General features: G+C 39.6%; 1 protein-coding gene across 10 annotated transcripts in view; it reads left to right on the top strand.

The window, feature by feature from the left end:
* The window catches only part of ZNF236 (zinc finger protein 236), a 107,968-nt gene that overhangs the window by 40,162 nt on the left and 48,071 nt on the right, over positions 1–19,735 (top strand). For 9 of the 10 annotated variants that reach the window (XM_036093751.2, XM_036093755.2, XM_078060158.1 and 6 more), the window contains 3 exons: positions 5,795–6,067; positions 7,326–7,529; positions 19,191–19,332. In XM_036093751.2, the coding sequence (XP_035949644.2) occupies positions 5,795–6,067; positions 7,326–7,529; positions 19,191–19,332 (619 nt within the window). The remainder of the gene's footprint in view (positions 1–5,794; positions 6,068–7,325; positions 7,530–19,190; positions 19,333–19,735) is intronic. The other variant, XM_078060163.1, reaches the window with a different exon arrangement.

Genomic DNA, 19,735 nt, shown 5'->3' with positions numbered 1-19,735 from the left:
GTGACGGCAGCTGTTTGTAGTCTCTACAAATATGGCTTCACCTTCACCCTCGTTTCCAAACTCAGTCCATCAGAAGTCAGTTTTTCGTAACAGCCGGCACAATGGCCTCTGTTGGCTTTTGCTGCTCCCAGAGCACTGTAGGCAGTTTCAGAATGCGAAGTGGTCCTGCAAACCCATGATGTTTGGGGAGATGCCCTCACCGTCCTGAGTCGGGAGCCTCGACCTGCCACCGGCGCGTCCCTGCCATTCTTCACTTCGTCCCGCCAGCTACCGGTGCCGCCCCACTCCATTTCCGGCTTAGAGAATCTGGCCAGGAAGTCAACAGCATGCTCCCGATCAGTGCTGGTAAGCACAGGCGACTGTGGGACTTGACACCACAATTCTACTGGGCTCATTTGTCAACAGAGTGTCTTGGTTTGTGTATGATTTCAAGTGAGTGGTCGCACGGCTCCTTCCTGTACAGGATCTGGTGGCCTGTGGCCCGTAAACCCCATCACTGGCCGTGCAAGGGACACCCACTTGAAGGCGCGGACACATGACTGCCGAGTGCGCACACTGATGGGTTTGTAAGATGCGGCAGCTCGACTCCTCCAGTTTGGAAGGCACGGTTCCCGCAGCGAGCTCTCGTTCGAGTATTCCTGCAGCCTCCTCTGCTCTGGGCATCACACCGTGACCCACCAGCTGAGTCCGCGGCCTTGAGGATCCAGAGGTGCAGACCTCCTCCTCAGGGTTTCTGTCCACTGCTGACAGAATGCCAACAACAGCCACCACAACCGGACTTGGGCCATGTAGTGAAATTCTGTGACAAGGAGTAAGGGAAGACTTGGCTGCTTTACTTCATTCGAAGGTCTCTCTCTTTGGAGATCCAGCGTCTGAACCTGAATCCCAGGATAGGAGCGTCTCCCTCATTAGTTGCTGTTGAACAGGAGTTAGGTCTGAGTATTTATATTTAACTTGATGTTTTGCTGCTTGAAAGCAGGACAACTTTCTATGACTGCCGTTGTCTGTCCCCTGGGCTGGAGCTTCTGCACGCACCTGTGGCGTCTGGGGAAATCTTTAGTTGCTGGGAATCAGCCAGGACGCTGTGTTTGGTGTCTGAGCCAGCACTTGGATGTGGCCCCAGAAGAGCCTTTCTCTCCGTCCCTACTGCTGAACTTAGAGTTCTCTGAGCACAGTGGGTGCCCTCTGGTCCCACCGAACAGTCCACAGGTGTCTTCCTGTCACTCAGTCCTGCCTCCCGCCTGCAGGGCTGGGTCCCTGTCCTTTTGTCACCCTCATTCTCCACCACGGCCACAGCTGACGCTGAAGACGGAGCTGGCTGGTCCCCAGTAGCTGCTCTTGCGTGGAGCCTGACTGAAGAACGAGGAGGACATGTCTCGGATACATTTGTTTTCCTCCTGCTGCAAACCTCTCACGGCACGAAGGTTTTCCAGCATCGTACCCTGTCCGCCTCAAGCTCTAACTCTTGCTCGTCCCCACCTGACATCTCACACTCTGGCCACTGTGAACTTTACGTTTCCGGAACTTCATACCTGGCTTTTGCTTCTTCTTTGCCTGGTAAAAGTACCTCAGTCCAGGCCCTGCTGTCTTTCCAATGCAGACTTTTGTTTTTTGGTTAAGATTTTATTTATTTATTTATTTATTTAGTAATTTCTTCACCTAATGTGGGGCTCAAACTCACAACCCTGAGATCAAGAGTCGCATGCTCTTCCAGCTGAGCCATCCAGGCGCCCCTCGAATGCAGGCGTTTTTGAGTGTTCTTACCCTATGGGATGAATCCACACGGTGTCGGCCCACGTACACGAGTGCAGGTCCCTGTCTCAGCACGTGTGTGGCGCCGTCCGCACACCTGAGCCCCTTCAAGGCAGGAGTCTGCCTGTATTGGCACCTGGGGCACCGCAAACGCTCTCCTTCAAGTAGAGCCGGAGGACAGACGTTTCTGAGAAAATTATACTCAGACTCTAGAATTACAGACTTCAGTATGTGCCTTGACTTTTCCATTAACTGGCACCTGACCTTGGGCAAGTTAGCTAACCTTTAAAATGTCAGCTTTAGGGGCGCCTGGCTGGCTCAGACAGTGGAACCTGCGACTCTTGATCTTGGGACTGTGAGCTCGAGACCCATGTTGGGTGTAGAGATGACTTAAAAATAAAATCTTTTAACAAAATAAAATGTCAGCTTTGTCATCTTTGAAGTGGGGCAGTGACAGAATAAATGGGAGAGACTTGAATGAGAAAATCCATGCAAGCCGTGTAGAATAGTGCCTGATACATGGTAACTGACTGCTTGAAGGAATACATATATTTTAAAATTATTTTTTTAAATAGGTGAAACTGGCTCATGTCACATAATTCAAAAGATCTAAAACAGTGTATGGTGAACAGTCCCCTGTTCATCCTTGTCCTCCACGTACCCCTCCCCAGGGCCTGGGCAGCTACTGGGCTGTCTCTGTTTTTTAAGTGAGCAAGGGCATGTTATTATATATTATGTATCTATTGGTTTTTAGCAGGATGGGGGCATACTGTATATGTATGTATTTTTTGCAGTTTACTTTTTTGCTACCTGGTATCTTTTATGAAATGTCTAGGGATTGTTCCCTTATATGGATAAATAATTATTTAGGTTATTTGCAGTCTTTGCTAATACAAACAATAATAAATTTATATAAAATCCCTTTGACTCTAAATACTTTAGTGTGTATTTCCTAAGGCCAAGATATACCATCTTAGATAATCATAGGACAGTTATCAACATCAGGGTGTTAAAATTGATCCAGTCCACAGATCTTATTCAGATTCCATTATTTGTATCACTAATGTGCTTGATAAAAAGGAAAAAAAAATCATGCATACTTAAAAAATTGTGGTAAATATTGCTGATTTTCCTCCCGTGCAGTTGTGTCCATTTATGTTCCCGACAACACTGTGTGGAGTGCCTGTTTGCTCATAGCCTTTTGAACAGGTTGTTATCCAAATCTAGGGATCCCTTTTACTCATTGATAGGTTAAAAATGGTTTCTTATTGTAGTTTTAATTTCATTTCTCTTAAAAGAAGTCAAAGGTTGAGCAGCTTTTCATGTTAAAGAGCCACCTGCATTATTCTTTTTGGCTGACTGTTGACTTTTATTTGCTGTAATATATTAAGGATGACAGTATTTTGAGAGCATATATTCTCTTCTAATTTGTCTTTTTGAGTTAAAAGGGAGAAATGTTTTGTATTTCCATAGCCAAATTTGTCAATGTGCCACGATTTTGGACTTGTATAATACTTAGACTCTGATACTGACGTTATGGAAAGTAACCTCTTTTATCTAGCACTTTCCTACTTTCATATTTTAAGCTAAATCTTTGACTCAGTTTTATTTTTTGTTTGCAGACAGACACCCCTCTGTCTAAGCACCATGCCACCACACCATTCTTTATACCCGCAGCTCTGTGTGGGTCGTGTCTGGACTGTGTTCTGGGCATGAATCTTCTTATTCCTGTGTGCTGGTGGCCCTGTGGTGTGCCTTCGTAGCTAGCAGGCCTAGTCCTCCCAGTTACACTGTTTTCAAAGGGTGTTTTTGATGATTGTCACATACTTACTTTTTCATGTGTACTTTAGAATTGTCTCCTAAAGTTCCAGAGCCCTAGTTTTTAAAAAAATCCTATTGGTATTTGTAAATAAGTGAGTTAACCAGTGAGAATTGATGTCTTTGTACAAAGAATAGGGTGTGTATTTCCATTTATTCAGATCTTTTCTATATTTTTTTCATATTTTAATAGTAGTTTAAAACTTTCTTCTGGATTTTGTTAGATATGAATGATGTTGATTTCCGGGTATTAAAATGTGGGCCTATTTCTTAGTTTTAGGTTTTTAAAGGCATATAATCATATCATTTGTAAATAATGATTTTACCTTTTCCTTATAGTTTATACTGTATATTTCTGTATCTTATCCAATTTCATTGGCTTGTATCATTAGAATACGATAAATTCAATGCAGTGATAGTGGATTTTTTCCTGATTGTAATAGGACTGATTTTATTACTTTCCTATTAAGTCAGATGTTGTATGAGATATGTTTATTCAGCTCCTCCTGTTTTTAGACAGTTTTTTAAAAGTTAAGACTAGATGTTAAATTTTAGTAATTGCCTTTTCATCTTGAAGATGATTCTCATATATGTTTTTCCTTTTAAATATATTAATATGTTGGAAGAAGAAGGCAGTTGCCCAGCACCAGGGAAATTTGCCGTGTAGGAATGCAGATGTGGTTTTCCAGATCTTTCAATTTGTCAAAGGGTCGAATATCTGGATTTAATTTTTTTTCTAATAGTGCGTGGGCCAAACAAAACATATGGGGGCCACATTTGGAGACATCTGCAGGGCTGCTAGTCTAATTTCTGTTCCAGTCCATTCCCAAAAATAATTAGAGCCTGGTGACAGTTTTATGTTATGTCATCGTGGGTAATTAAAGATAAAATTTTCATTTTTGCCCGGAAAAAACCTGATGGGGTGGGGGTTTCCCAAGGGGATTTCCCACCTTTTTATACCTTGCTTTTCTGATTTGTTATAAGACCATTAGATAATTACTACACTTTTATGACTTAATTTTTATCTGTTGGTATTAAACGGTCTTAAATTTCAGACTTCTGTAATATGAACAATATCACCATAAAATAAATGTCTCTCTCTCCTTTTTAAAGCCACTTCCCCTATTTCCTGCTTTTTTCCCTGTGGTTTGTCCTGGTTTCCATTGTGTGACTGCTTTCAAAAAATGCTCTTTTTTATTCCTTTACCGAACCTCGTTTCCTATGTTAATTAGTCTTGAAAAGAGCATTATATTCGGGAAAATATTTTCTTTCCTTATAGATTCACTTAACATAAGGAAAATTCCTTGCATTTACTAATAATAGAGAAGCAAATAAAAGATTTCCCCCCAATAAAGCTATGTCCGTACAGACACAGTTAAATAAACAGCTAATATTTTCTGATGAATTTCATTAACTTGGCCAAAATCTGTGTAATTTCAACTGGATTCTTTACCTCATTGTAGATGTCTGTTTAACTACAGATGAGTAAATCTAATAAAAAATTATGAAAGATAAAAAGTGATCCTGCTGAATTTTGTTTTTAAAATTTTTGTAATTTAGAAATCATTTATTATATTTCCATAAATTCGGCTTGTGATTTTTCTTCTGATAGGAATAGTTTTAAGCCTGATTGAAAGTTGAATAATAATATTTGAAGTTACAAAAGAGTCTTTTATATTTGATCATGAACTAGTATATGTCATATGTACTATTTCTTTGTCGTAACTATTTGAGTGCCTTTTTACAGCATGAAAATTCACCATCTAATTATTTACACGTGTATTACATTTTATTCATGACATCAGATAGATTCAAACAATGCTTATTCCAACTTCTTTCCTTCTCTTAGTATTCTTTGAGTTAATTTTGGAGTCATTTGCTCACATTGCTTTTATTCACATTTACAGTAGACTGAGTTTGCGCCTCCAACTGTTGCTTGATATTGCCTGTCCACTTAGCGCTCTTACCTCTCACAGACTCTGATCTGTGTTCTCATGGGACTGTCCAGATTTTCTGCAAGATTAAATCATAGTCTTCAATAATTTCAGTGATCATGGAAATGTCAACTTTTTTCATAATTGATCATCTATCTTCTGCTGTGGCAAAACGTATATAGCTTTTCATAGGTATGATATATAGTTTTAATCTAGCCCTAGAAGGACATTCAGGTGCCTTCATATTTGGTGTCATAGCGGGGCTGTTGGTGTTTTTCATTGGGCTGCAGGTTCAATCCGTGAGGAGAATGGCGTCCGGTGGCATGTGTGTCCCTACTGCACGAAGGAGTTCCGGAAGCCTAGCGACCTGGTGCGCCACATCCGCATTCACACCCACGAGAAGCCCTTCAAGTGTCCGCAGTGTTTCCGGGCCTTCGCTGTGAAGAGCACCCTGACCGCTCACATCAAAACACACTCGGGCATTAAGGCCTTCAAGTGCCAGTACTGCATGAAGAGCTTTTCCACCTCGGGGAGCCTCAAAGTGCACATCCGCTTGCACACAGGTGCCACGGGGGTCCTCTGGGGACACGGGCTCACGTGGTCTGCGGACAGTAGCGGAACACTTTGAGGGCTCATGTTTCCTTCTTTTCATAAGTATTTGTGATTACCTTCTAGAGGCGAGGCTCTGGGTGTGTGTATGCTGGTAAAGAGAGAGCCAATGGGACTTTGATTCTCAGGGAGCTGATGGCTTAATGAGGGAGGCAGTAAGCAGTCCCCCTTAGGGAAGAGCCAAGAGACGGTGCTCATGGGCAGCCACGCTTGGAGGTAGAGGAGGCAGGCCTTCCTATGGAAGAGACGCCTCAGGTGGGGCATTTGTGCCGAGGCTTGGGCAGCGAGGGAAAACCTAACACCTACTCTACCTTTCGGATATTTTGTAATCAGCATCAAGGCATGAAAATGTTCATATTTAGGCAGTAATTTTATAATAGTTTTATTGAGATATAATTCACAGATCATAAAATTTACTCTTCAAGTGAATTCAGAATTCGCTTTATTCAGAAATTGTGCAACCCATCCAACTATCTGTTTTCAACATTTTTATCGCCCCTCCCTCCTGGAAGAAACCCCATACCCATTTAGCAGTAACTTCCCCTACGAACCTGGGGTTCCTGGGCCGAGCTGACCATGTGGATGAGGGTTTGAAAACACTAAAATGAGTCAGATTTGTTATATGCCCTTCTTAGGACTCTCCAGTTTCATTTACCAATGAAACTGTAAGTGAAGGAAATTTCCTTCAGGAAAGCGAATTGATAGTGGAGAATTGTTAAGAGGAAATTATTACTGTCGTTGTCATCAGCAGCAGCAGCATTACTTACAACTAATAACAACTACTGTTCACTGCTTGTTTGCTAAATGCTCAGAGGTGCTAAGTGCTATTTTGACCTGAGTGCGTTCGCTCCCGGCAACCAGCCTGGAGGCAGGCGCTGTTATTCCAGTTTGCAGACGATGGTTTGAGAGAGAGAGCAGTCTCACACACTCTAGTATTCTTAAGGACTGAATGTTTAAATATTTTAAGGTTTAAATATTTTACAATGCAAAGTTAACAAATGTTCTTTTTTACTTAAAATGCTCTTATTGCATCTAAATATGCACTGTATGCCAACAAGGGAAAAGAAGTCGAATTTATAATATCCCTGAAATTATAAGCATGAAATGATAAATATTCAAATCAGTATTAAAGTACTGGAATTTTATGTTGGCATTAGTTGTTGAGATGTATTTTCTTGAAATAATTCTACAGTGTCTTTTTATTTTTATTAGGGGTCAGACCTTTTGCTTGTCCTCACTGTGACAAAAAGTTTCGAACCTCAGGCCATAGGAAGACTCACATTGCTTCTCACTTTAAACACACGGAGTTAAGAAAGATGAGGCACCAGCGTAAACCTGCAAAGGTTCGAGTCGGCAAGGCCAACGTTCCAGTCCCCGATATTCCTTTGCAAGAGCCGATTCTCATAACTGACGTAGGTAAGATTCTTTTCCCCTTTGTACCGTACAAGGATTATATAAATATTATGGTCTACATAGTTTTAAGCATGGTGTTAATGAAGTTTTTGTTTGGCATTTTTGCTTTATGGCCTAGAATGTTCCACAATCAAAATGAAAATCCTAGTTCTGTCTAAACTACTGCTCAAATTGTGTTCTTGGTTAAGGAAAAAATGATGTATACAAGTGAAGGTATTAGTATGTAAGTTCTCATTGAAGAAAAATTTCTGCCTCAATAGAACTATCAAAGTGTTCTTTATGTGAAATACGCAGTGCCTTTTGTTATTTTTATATTAAGATCTCTATGTAGTATGTAACAGATTATTGTATGGCTGCTTTAATCTTTGGACTGAAAAGAAAAATTGCCAGCTTTTAAGGTTTTTTTTTAGGCTCAGTGTTATAATCAAGGTAAAGTACGATTTTGTTAAAAGAAAATACTGCTTATGAGGATCTTCAGAAAAATGTTTTTGTAAGTGCCAAACAAAATTAAAGAAACTTCATTAAATTCTGTGCTAAAACTTTTATTTTTGTGCAGTTCCTGTATTTCATTATGTCTTAGGCAAGATAATCCAGTCTATGAACAAAATTAACATTAAAGTATAACTGAATAAGTTAAGGTTAAATGGTATAAAGGGAGATATTTTAGATTAATATAAATTATAATCTGCTAATAAGATGATCAACAATCATGAATCTTTATTTAGGAGCATCGCATAAAATATATAAACCAAGAACAATTAGAAGAAAAGAGAAATATTCAAATTGTAAAATATAGTGAAAGATCCTCAATTCAATCAATTTAACTAAACAGTGAAACTAAAAGAGAATTTGAAGTACACATATAAAAAGGGTTATTTTATAGCTTTATAGAATCTTTTACTCTATAGTACATACTCTTTTAAATATACATGAGACAGAAAGTTGATCAAATCCTAGGATATAGAAGAACTTTAAATTTTCCAAAGTAGACATTGTGCAGGACACAATCTTTGATTATAGTTCAGTAAAAGCATAATAGAATATAGCTAAATGTGCTAGCTATAGTTCAAATAGCTAACACATTTGAAAATTTAGATGAAATGGACCTTTTCTAGAATAATGTACTTATCATAATTGACTATAGAAGAAGTGGAAAATTCCAAAACAGACAGCAAGTAAAAGGTCATCCTCCCCAAAGTATCATTTCTCTGATGATTTTATGTCTAAGATCTACTAGGCTTCCAAGGAACTATGATTCTTAGCGGTATTAGTTGTTCAAAGCCAAGAAACTGATCAACGCTCCCATGGGAGGTTAGAATACTTTGATGTACTTGTCCACTTTTTGGTAGCTCATAAAGCAAAGCAACAGACAGTTTTACTTAATGTGTATTTAATATTTACTATAATCTGTAGGTTCTCAATGGTTTGTGCTATACCTGAAATGCAGAAAAATCTCTGAAAGTCAGGACAAATTCAACATTTATTTAGTGGCCCTAGAATTATCCTTCATGCTTGAGAGTTACCTTCAAATTACCAGTTTTTTTCAGTTTGCCATTAATCAAATTAAACATCTGTGGGTTTCTTGACTTGAAGTTTGTAAGCCCTTAGTTGAGTTCAACTACAGTCCTAATACTCCACAGACATTTTCCAAGGTTAAAATGGGGTACATTTTACTTGTTGATTTCACAGATGCCTGTGAATCAAAACTTGGACCGAATTAGTGGAGGCAGAACTCTTCTTTGGTCTAGGCTGAATGAGATACATGAGGGAAATGATTCATAGGGTGGCTTCAAATTGTAAAATGTAAAATATTGTAAATATTTTCATGCTTAACTTCATTATTATTTATATTTGTGTCTGTCTCTTTCAGACTCTGAGCTCCTTGGGGTTCTGTAGAAAAGCGTGACTTTAATAACCTTTGGGGGACAGATTTTGATAAAAACATGGCAGGGTTTTTAGCATAGATTAGTTAAAAATATTTGACTTCATTGGGAGATCAGCTGTTCTAGTTCAGCCTAGTTACTTAAAACACAATATGTCATTTAGACTAAGACTGTCACTTAGGAAAGTATTAGAATGCATTAAAACGACTGTACCAAGTCATTTAGTCTGCATATTAAGGAAGCACTGTTGGTGGTATGGTACCATATGGTCATAAAAACTTTTAGAGCTGTATAGGAGCTAAAAAAAGTCATTCCAAAACCTCTCTGTATTCCTCATTTGTACAGATGTAAAAACTAGGCTCTAGAAAGAGTTACAGTGTTGCTTTTAGGTTATACAACTAGTTTGTACTCATGGTAGAACTAGAATCTGGATCTTCTGACTTCTAGACCAGAGTTGTGGTCAGTAAAATTCACTTCCTCTGCATACCCATTACCACTGCATGCCCAGGCTCAGAAGTGTGGAAGAGCACAATATGAATTTCAAGTAGTCATTGTATCTTGGTATCAAGCACCAGTAATTTTTTTTCCCAAGCACCAGTAATTTTTACTGAACTTGAATATTGTGAAATTTATTGCATGTTAGGGACTGTATTTCACTAGACATGCTGTCTTATACTCTAAATGTTTTTTCTTCTAATTCAAGAGCTAAATTTTAAATACAGTTATGTGCAGACTGGGGAGGTATTGGAGTCAAAGTGATCATAATATTCAGAGGGAGTTCATTATTCCCGTCATAAAAAGCTGAGAGAGTTCATTACCACCAGATCTTCTTACAAGAAATGCTAAAGGGATTTCTTTGAGTGGAAGTAAAAGAACAATAATTAACATCATAAAACATTAAAAAGTAGCATAAATCTCATTGGTAATGGTAAATATGCAATCATAGTTAGATTCTGCAATATGGTAATAGTGGTGCACTTTACTTACAACTTTTGTTTAAAAGTTTAAAAAAAGAGAAGTTAGGAAAAATAACCATAACTACAATAATCTGTTGTTACATAGTATAAAAAAACATATAAATTGTAACAGCAATAACCTAAAATGTGAGAGGGAGGAGAAGTAAAAGTGTAAAATTTATGAATTCTATTGAAGTTATTATCTGTTTACAATAGGGTGTTACAAGTTTAAGGTAGTCTATGTAAGCCTCATGGTGACCATAAGGGAAAATCCTATAGTAATTGCACAAAAGAGCATGATAAAGAAATTAAAACATACTGATACCAAAAGGCATCAAAGCGCAAAAAAGACAGCAGAATAAGAAACAAGGAACATTGGATCCAGAAAACAATTAACAAAATGGCATTAGGAAGTTCTTACTTATCAATAATTACTTTAAATGTAAATGGATTAAATCCTCAAATTAAAGGACATAGAATTTCTGAGTAGATAGCAAAACAAGACCCAGTGATATGCTGCCTACAAGAGGCTCATGTTAGCTTTGAAAAGATACACATAGTCTGAGAGTGAAGGGATAGAAAAAGACATTTCAAGCAGATAGTAACCAAAAAAGGCAGGGGTAGTTATACTTGCATCAGATAAAATAGACTTCCTTCCTTCCTTCCTTCCTTCCTTCCTTCCTTCCTTCCTTCCTTCCGTCCTCCCTCCCTCCCTCCCTCCCTCCCTCCCTCCCTTCCTTTCTATTTTTAATTTTTTTAGACAAAATAGACTTTAAAGTAGAAATGATGAAAAAAAAGACAAAGGAGGTTGTTATATAATGATAAAGGGGTCAATACATCAAGAAGATATAACAATTGTAAATATTTGTGCACCCAACATGGGAGTACCTAAATATATAAAGCAGAAACTAACAGCTAAAAGGAGAAATAAACAGTAAAACAGTAATCATTGAGGACTCTAATACTCCACTCTCAACAATGAACAGATCATTCAGATGGAGAATCAATAAGGAAACAGCAGATTTGAACAACACTTATAAACCAAATGGACCTAGCAGCCATATACAGAACATTCTAACTAACAGCAGCAGAATACATATTATTCTCAAGCACACATTAGACATTTTCTAGATTAGATCATATGTTAGGCCACAAAAAAAGTTTTAGCAAATTCCTAATAGTCAAAAATCTCCCAACATAGAAAAGCCCAGGACCAGAAGCATTCACTAGTGAATTTTACCAAACATTAAAGAAGAATTAACATCAACCTTTCTCAAACTCTTCCAAAAAATTCAAGGAGGAAGGAACATTCCCAAACTCATTTTACAAGACCAGCATTATCATCATACCAAAACCAGAAAAGGACACTACTAGAAAAGAAAACTACAGGCCAATATCCCTGATGAACATAAATGCAGAAATTCTTTATAAAATACTGCTAAACCAAATTCAGCAGTACATTAAAAGAATCATTCACCATGATTAGGTGGGATTTATCACAGGGATGTAAGGATGGTTCAACATGTGCAAATCAATTAATGTGGTATGTTACATTAACAGAATGAAAGAAAAAATTCATGTGATCCTAATAGATGCAGAGAAAGCATCTGACAAAATTCGACATGCATTCATGATAAAAAAATGTGAACAAATTAGGCAAAGAAGAAACATATCTCAACATAATAAATGCCGTATATGATAAGACTACCGCTAACAATATACTCGATGGTGAAAGGGTAAAGGCTTTTCCTCTAAGATCAAAACAAGACAAGGGTACCCATTCTCACCACTCCTGTTCAACATAGTGCTGGAAGTCCTAACTAGAGCATTAGCATCAAAAACAGTAAAATACTTAGGAATAAATTTAACCAAGGAGGTAAAAAATCTGTACCTGAAAACTAAAAGACACTGATGAAAGAAGTTGAAGAAGACACAAATCAATGGAAAAGTATCCCATTCATGGACTGGAAGTATCCCAGTTCATGGACTGGAAGAATTAACAATGTTAAAATGTCAATACTGTCAAAGCCACGTATGGATTCAGTGCAAACCTATCAAGATTCCAATGGTATTTTTTACAGAAGTAGAAAAAGCACTCCTAAAATTGTTATGGAACCATAAAGAACCTGAATAGCCATGGAAATCATGAGAAAGAACAAAGCAGGAGACACCATGCTTCCTGAGTTCGAGCTGTACTGTAAAGCTGTCATCACAGATACAGTGTATTACTGGCATCAAAGAGAACAATGGAATAAAATTGAGAGCCCGGACATAAACCCAAGCATATATGGTTAACTAGTATTTGACAAGGGAGCCAGGAACACTCAATGGAGAAAAGACAGTCTCTTCAGCAAATGGTACTGATTATTCACACGTAGAAGAATGAAACTAGACCCTTATCTTATACCACTTACAAAAATTAACTCAAAATGGATTAAAGACTTAAATGTAAGACTTAAAACCATAAAAGTTCTAGAAGAAAACATAGGAACAAAGCTCCTTGACATGGGTCTTGTTAATGATGTTTTGGATATGACATCTAAAGCACAGGCAACAAAATAAAAAAATAAGTGGGACTAAAACTAAAAAGTTTGCGCACAGCAACAGAAACCATCAACAATGTGGAAAGACAGCCTATGGAATGGAAAAAAATTTGCAGTCAATGTATCTGATAAAGTGTTAATATCCAAAATATATAAAGAACTCATACAACTCAATGGCAAAAAAGAAAAAAAAACCCAAACCAATAAATAAATTTAAAAAAAATTAAAAAGTGGGTAAACTACCTGAATAGACTTTTCTCCAAAGAAGACTGTCAGTAGGCCGACAGGTACATGAGAAGATGCTCAACATCTCTGGTCAGTAGGGAATGCAAATTAGAACCAGAGTGAGATGTCATCTCCTAGCCATTGGAATGGCCATTATCAAAAAGACAAGAGATGATGGATGTTGACGTGCACTGTTGGTGGGGTTGTTAATAGGCATAACTGCAATGGAAAACAGTATAGAGGATCCTCAAAAAATTAAAAATAGAACTACCATGTGATCCAGCAATTCCACTTGTGGGAATATATCCAAAGGAAATGAAAAAGCTAACTCAGAAAGATAACCACACCCCTGTGTTCACAGCAGAATTATTTACAGTAGCCAAGAGATGAAAACAACCTGTCTGTCGGTGAATGAACGGGTAAAGAAATTTTGGAATATTATTCATCTGTAAAAAATGAGGCAGTCCTACAATTTGCAGCAATATGGATAGACCTGGAAGGCATTTTGCTAAGTGCAACAAGTCAGGCAGGAAGACGAATACTGTATGATCTCACTTCTATGTGCAATCTAGAAAGAAGAAAAACAGAAAGAAACTCATAGAACAATAGGTCAGATCTGTGGTTGCCACAGGGGAGGTGGAGGGGGAATTGGAGGGAGGGGGTCAAGAGGTACAAACTTCCAGTTGTAAGATAAATGAGCGCTAGGGGTGGGATGTGCGCCACGGTGACTCAGCTGTGGGATGCACAGGAAAAGTTCTGAAGAGAGTAAATCCTGAGACGTTCCCATCACAAGGAGAATGTTTTCTATTTTTCTTCTTTCTTTTCCTTTAATTGTATCTTTGCGAGAAGATGGGTGTTAGCTGAGTCTACTGTGACAACCATGTCTGTAGACATAAATCAGACCATCCTGCTGCACGCCTTAAACTTCCACAGTGATGTGCGCCAATTATTTCTCAGTAAAACTGGGGGAACAAGACACAAGGAAGAGATTCAGATCTGTAGTTGCTTCTCGATTTTCAAATCACAGATTGATATATATATATCATTAGAAATATATATATATCTTTAGAAATTACTGTTTTTCCCTATATATCACTATCTGTGTGTGTGTGTGTGTGTGTGTGTGTATCACTGTTTTTTCCTTTTGTGTAGCATACATATTTGAAATACTTTAATCTGAAAGTGAGCCAGGCTTTGGTTATCTATTATTTTAAACCTCAGGGCTGTAACGATTGATCTTCCAAGTTTATATTCATGTTTTAATTATATTGATATTAGAGCATTTATCTTGCTTTTTTTTTTAAAGATTTTATTTATTTATTTTTTATTTATTTGATGAGAGAGAGACACAGCAAGTGAAGGAACACAAGCAGGGGGAGTGGGAGAGGGAGAAAGCTTCCCGCCCAGCAGGGAGCCTGATGCGGGGCTCGATCCCAGGACCCCGGGATCATGACCTGAGCCAAAGGCAGACACTTAATGACTGAGCCACTCAGGCGCCCCATCTTGCTTTTTTTTTTTTTTTTTTAACACATTTGTCTAATCTTATATATTAAATTTATTTTATATGTTATGTTTGATACATAATGTGTGTTATGTTTGTCATCATTTTGTTTTTTTGTTGTATTTGCATTTTCTTACTATTTACAATATGAGAAAGCTCTTCTAAGACTTAAATATATTTTCCCCAAACACTAACAAGATAAAGCTTTCTCCTCTGTTATCACGGAAGGAATTTAGAAAGTTTTTTAAAAAATATTTTATGTATGTATGTATTTATTTATTTAGAGAGCGAGAGGGGACGGGCAGAGTGGGAGAGAGAGAGAATCTCAAGCAGATTCCATGCTGAGTGCAGAGCCTGATGTGGGGCTTGATCTTAGGACCCTGGAATCATTGACCTGAGCCAAAACCAGGAGTTAGAATTAACCTACTGAGCCTCCCAGGTGCCCTGGAATTTTAGGAAGTTTTAAGGACATTTCCAGTTTGTTTTTGAGACACAAAATTCATCAAGTAGAATTTATTCATGCCTTTCTTTGAGATTAGTAGTTTCCTTAAAATAATATATGTATACATATATGGACTGATGATCTAGTAGAAATGACACATTATCACTAAGACCTTAGGACATTTATGTATGTTTAGTTCACCCTTCATTTTTTTTCTTCAAAGATTGAGACCTTGTAATTAGCCTAACTGTGTAACAGAACTTTGTTAAATTACTAGAAGTGAAAAAGCATCTGAAAAATGAGGTCTGTTATTTTACTGCCTTAATAGCTCAAACTAGGGGACCCCTGCCCCCCCCTCCCCCCACTTGTAAAGGGCTCTGAATCATTTAGGGATCTGTTTCTAAATACATATGCGTGGACACCATCCTAGAACTTGTAATTCCTTGGCTAGGGGGAAATCACTAAGGTAAACAGTTGTGTAGACTAGATTGTTTACAATTGCAACATTGTGTCACTGTACAGTTAGAAGCACTAGAAATATTCATCAAAACTCTATGACGTGAACTGGATACATTGGTCCAGTGGAATTCCTTGCAGATATCAGAAGGGTGATGAGGATGATGTGTCCCGTGTACTGACTTGGAAAGGCAGTCAATATATATTTATGAAGTATAACCAGAACAGTGTGTATGCTTGATCCCACTTGTGTTTGTATAATAACAAACTCTTTTGTTAGAATACACACAACTGGTAGTTATGATTATCTCTGAGTGCAGGTTCTTTTGTTTTTCTGTTTATGAGCTTCCTAATTATTTGAGAAGGGGCCAGAGCACTTGGAGGCTGCCCGAGAGTTGGAAACGGGGGCCTGGCTCTTGGAGCTACAGGCAGGACTGGGAAGGAAGTGATGGCAGATTGGGAGGCCCGAGCCAGGCCGGGCGCAAGGCCAGAGGGCTCCTCAACTCAGAGCAGAAGCTGTCACTAGAAGTGAGAGTACCAGCTTCAAGGGACTCACTGTTGACCGTAGACTCACGGTTACGGAAAAGAAGGGAGGAACTAGACATTCTGTGAAGTGGTTTGTGATGGAGAACGTAGGTTCCAGAAGCCACAGGAGGAAGAGTTGGGTGCTTGGGTAGGTGGCTGGAGGGGGGCCCTGTGTGGAGTCGGCGTGTCACAGCGTGGGCCTCCGGAGGGCTGGGGGCTGGGAGGCCCGCTGCAGACGGCCCATGTGAAGGCCATTGGCCAGATTCTGGCGACCGGCCGCTCAGCGAAGGCCGGGCAGGTGTCGTGGGCCGGCAGCGCGGGGTCGTCTAACGGCGTGAGGTGGGGCGCAGGCGACTGCTGGTGCTGAAACCGCGCAGGCCTGCCGGCTCCTGAGCCTTGTGTCCGCAGTGCAGGGTTCTAGGGGGGCGCTCGCCTACGGTTCTGCCTTCGTAACTGATTTCAGGTCTGACTCGGTGCTGAGCTTCGGACAGCTTCTCCGCACCCCTCCTTGTGAGGCTTATTCTTTTTTGGTAGATAAAACAGCAAAAGCAATCGTTTGTTTTCTTATTTGTGAAGTGTCTTACTTCCTCCCCCAGTAAAAGAGAGAGAAGACAACCACTGGAGGACTTTTACTTTTTCAAAATGACTGTGAATTCCGTTTATTTTACTTACCTCCAGAAATTTATGTAATTTGTATAACTAGTTGCTTAAAATTATTTCACTTTCTATATTTTTCTTTCTCATTGCTTCTTAATGTATATATTATCTAATAAAGTACATAAAATTAATTTATCAAATTTGTATATTTGTACAGTTCATTTTAGTGGGGTGAACTTTAAAATTTTTTTATTGATGTTTTTCTTAGAAATCATTCATTCCAGGGGCACCTGGGTGACTCGGTTGAGCATCCGACCCTTGGATTCAGCTCAGGTCATGATGTCAGGGTCCTGGGATCGAGCCCCGAGTCAGGCTCCATGCTCTGTGGAGTCTGCTTGAAATTCTCTCTCTCCCTCTGCCCCTCCCGCTCTCTAGCATTCTCTCTCTCTAAAATAAATAAATACATCTTTAAAAAAGAAAAAGAAACCATTCTATTAAGTTCAACAAGGAACAAGAAAATGGATTATTAGATACTATTTATTTGGAGTTTATAATTTGAATTAAGTGGTACTTTTATGCTAATAGTTATTGAGCCTATTTGCATAAAATCCCAAATAATTTTGCCTGAGAGTTGCTGTTGCGTTTTCCCCCAGAGACTTCCGTGTGAGCATTTGAACGTCACAGCTTCCTAAGCTGAGTCATGACCTGCAACGTCCCTCTTCTCGGTTGCCCTTTTGGAGAATATTCACATGAGCTTTCTGTTCTCTTCACCTAATTTATTGGGTCGTATTCTGTCCTCCTTGGCAGGTGTCATGGGCCCAAAGCTGTGTCCCTGGGACAGGTCCCCTGCTCAAGCTACAGCCGGTGGAGTGTGGAAAAGAGTTGGGAGAAGGAACAGTGACAAGTGCTGGGTTTGCTCAGAAATGAGCGAGAGCATAGAGATCTAGAGGGGCAGGATGAAGGGTGGGCGGGTGGGTGGAGATGGTGAGCGAGCCGGTGTTGGAATGCCATGCTGAGCAGTCGTGGTAATTGAGTACTTGATAGGAAGCCATTGAGGCATGTGTTCGCTCTGTCGAGATGGGAGAAGGTTGAGCAGAACAGTGATTTGGAGGCTCGCATCGTCGTGGTGTCTCCATCAGATTCAGTATGTGGGTCCTGGGAAAGGCGACTCAAGCTGTTTGTTTTGAGCGGGAGCAGAGTCGCTAGGAAAAAGCCGGGGAGCACAGAACAGCGTTGGAGCTGCTGGAGAGAGAATGTCTCTGCATGGCCCTGATTCGGCTCACTGGTCCAAAACACTTGTGAAATGGGAAAAGTCTTGGCAGCTTTAGGGTTTGTGCTGGGTGGATTGAACACAGATCACAAGGGAGGGTTCTGAGTTCTCTTTGAAAACTAAATGGTCTGATGCAAGCGTCAGGACTTCAGTCTGATGTAGGAGTGACGTGGCTTAGCTGAGCTACTGAGTTCTCTCCGGCTTTGTTATTCTTTCTCCATTATTTGAGATCCGTGGCAGCGGAATAGAAATGGGGAAACAGTTTACGAGGCATTGGAGAAGTCGGATCCCCAGGACTGGCCAATGACTCAATGAGACAGGGAAGGGACTTGTCAGAAATCCTGAAATACCTGGCCCTGTCTGACCGGGAAGAGGGGTGTTTGTCATATACAAGGAGAGGTGGGAGAGGGAGGTAGGCCTTGGGGCAGAGAATCGAGCTGGAGTCTGGATGTCAGGGGAAGCTGGGACTGCAGCGTCCTGAGAGGGGCCTGCCGAGAATCCTGGCGCAGTCAAGTGAGCAGGGAGGTTGGGGGCCGGGCCCGGATCCTGGCGGACAGCTGTGCTGTCCTGGGAGAAGGAGGAGTAGCCAGGGGCCTGGACAGTGGGGGTCTTTCTCTTCAGGTTCCAGGTAATGCGAAGTGATTCACAAGGCTCAGGTGTATGTTTGTCCTGAACTGCATATTTAACTCAGGAGCTTGATCAAGACATATTATTACATAGTCAACCTAAGGGGATTCCTCCTTTATTGAAAGTATGTCAAACCTGAAATACTTAAGTTAGCAGTTTTGCTATTGACAGATAACCCTTCAGTAAAATTTCTATGAAAATGCTGACTTGTTTTTAGAACGGAAGATCATGTTAGAATCATTTGTGTTTTGAGTTTATTAAAGTACTTAGGGTGCAGTCTTTATACTGAATAAATAAGGGATTTAGTGTCCTGATTAACCTACATTTTGGATATAGTTTATTTAGATTCCATGCCAACAAATGTAGGAATCCATTAAAAATTGGCTCTAGACCCAAAGGAAGTAGCTGCGATGTACAGATAGTCCCTGTGTTGGAAAGTATCTGTCTTAGAGGAACTTTGTAAGTGTCCCCAATGGGCCTTTTTCTAACACGATTAAGATAGCATTTAGCGGCAACACTGGAATCTATACTTTAACTCCTCGAAATTTTCATCTTCTGGGAAAAGCAGTTGCTTTTTAACATTTAACTTTTTTAGTAGCATTAACAGTGAATTATTCCTGATTTTCTTTTGGTTTGTAGGTCTTATCCAGCCCATTCCAAGAAACCAGTTTTTTCAAAGTTACTTTAATAATAATTTTGTAAACGAAGCAGATAGACCGTACAAGTGTTTTTACTGTCATCGTGCGTATAAAAAATCTTGCCACCTTAAACAACACATCAGGTAAGGTAACAGATTCGGAAATGGAAAACGTAGAGGAAATGCAGTGGTGTAGTGAGCTGGTGACGTGGAGGAGTAGTGAGGAGGGTAGTGTTAGCTTTGGGTATTTAAAATGTCGCACTTGACCCCAAAATATTTATTGGTGACTGATATCTTCATTCTTTAGTGTCTCGACTAAAATATTTTGCCCAGAAATTGTCACTGAGCTTTATTTGCATTCCTCTTACATTTCAGCATTTGCAATTTCTAGGACGTGTCAAACAAGTACTTGTCTGTCGCATTACAGTTACGTACTTGAGCAGTTTTTCAGGTGTGTTCATCAGCGTTTAGATTAATGCTTCTGCTAGCAGCAGTGAAAAGAAAGCAGAAACTCGGTCCCAAGAGACGGTGACATGTCATGAAAGCA

The sequence above is a fragment of the Halichoerus grypus genome, chromosome 13 (genome assembly GCF_964656455.1).
Source record: "Halichoerus grypus chromosome 13, mHalGry1.hap1.1, whole genome shotgun sequence".
NCBI classification, from domain to species: Eukaryota; Metazoa; Chordata; class Mammalia; order Carnivora; family Phocidae; genus Halichoerus; species Halichoerus grypus.
This window is presented reverse-complemented; position numbering and strand designations above follow the sequence as displayed.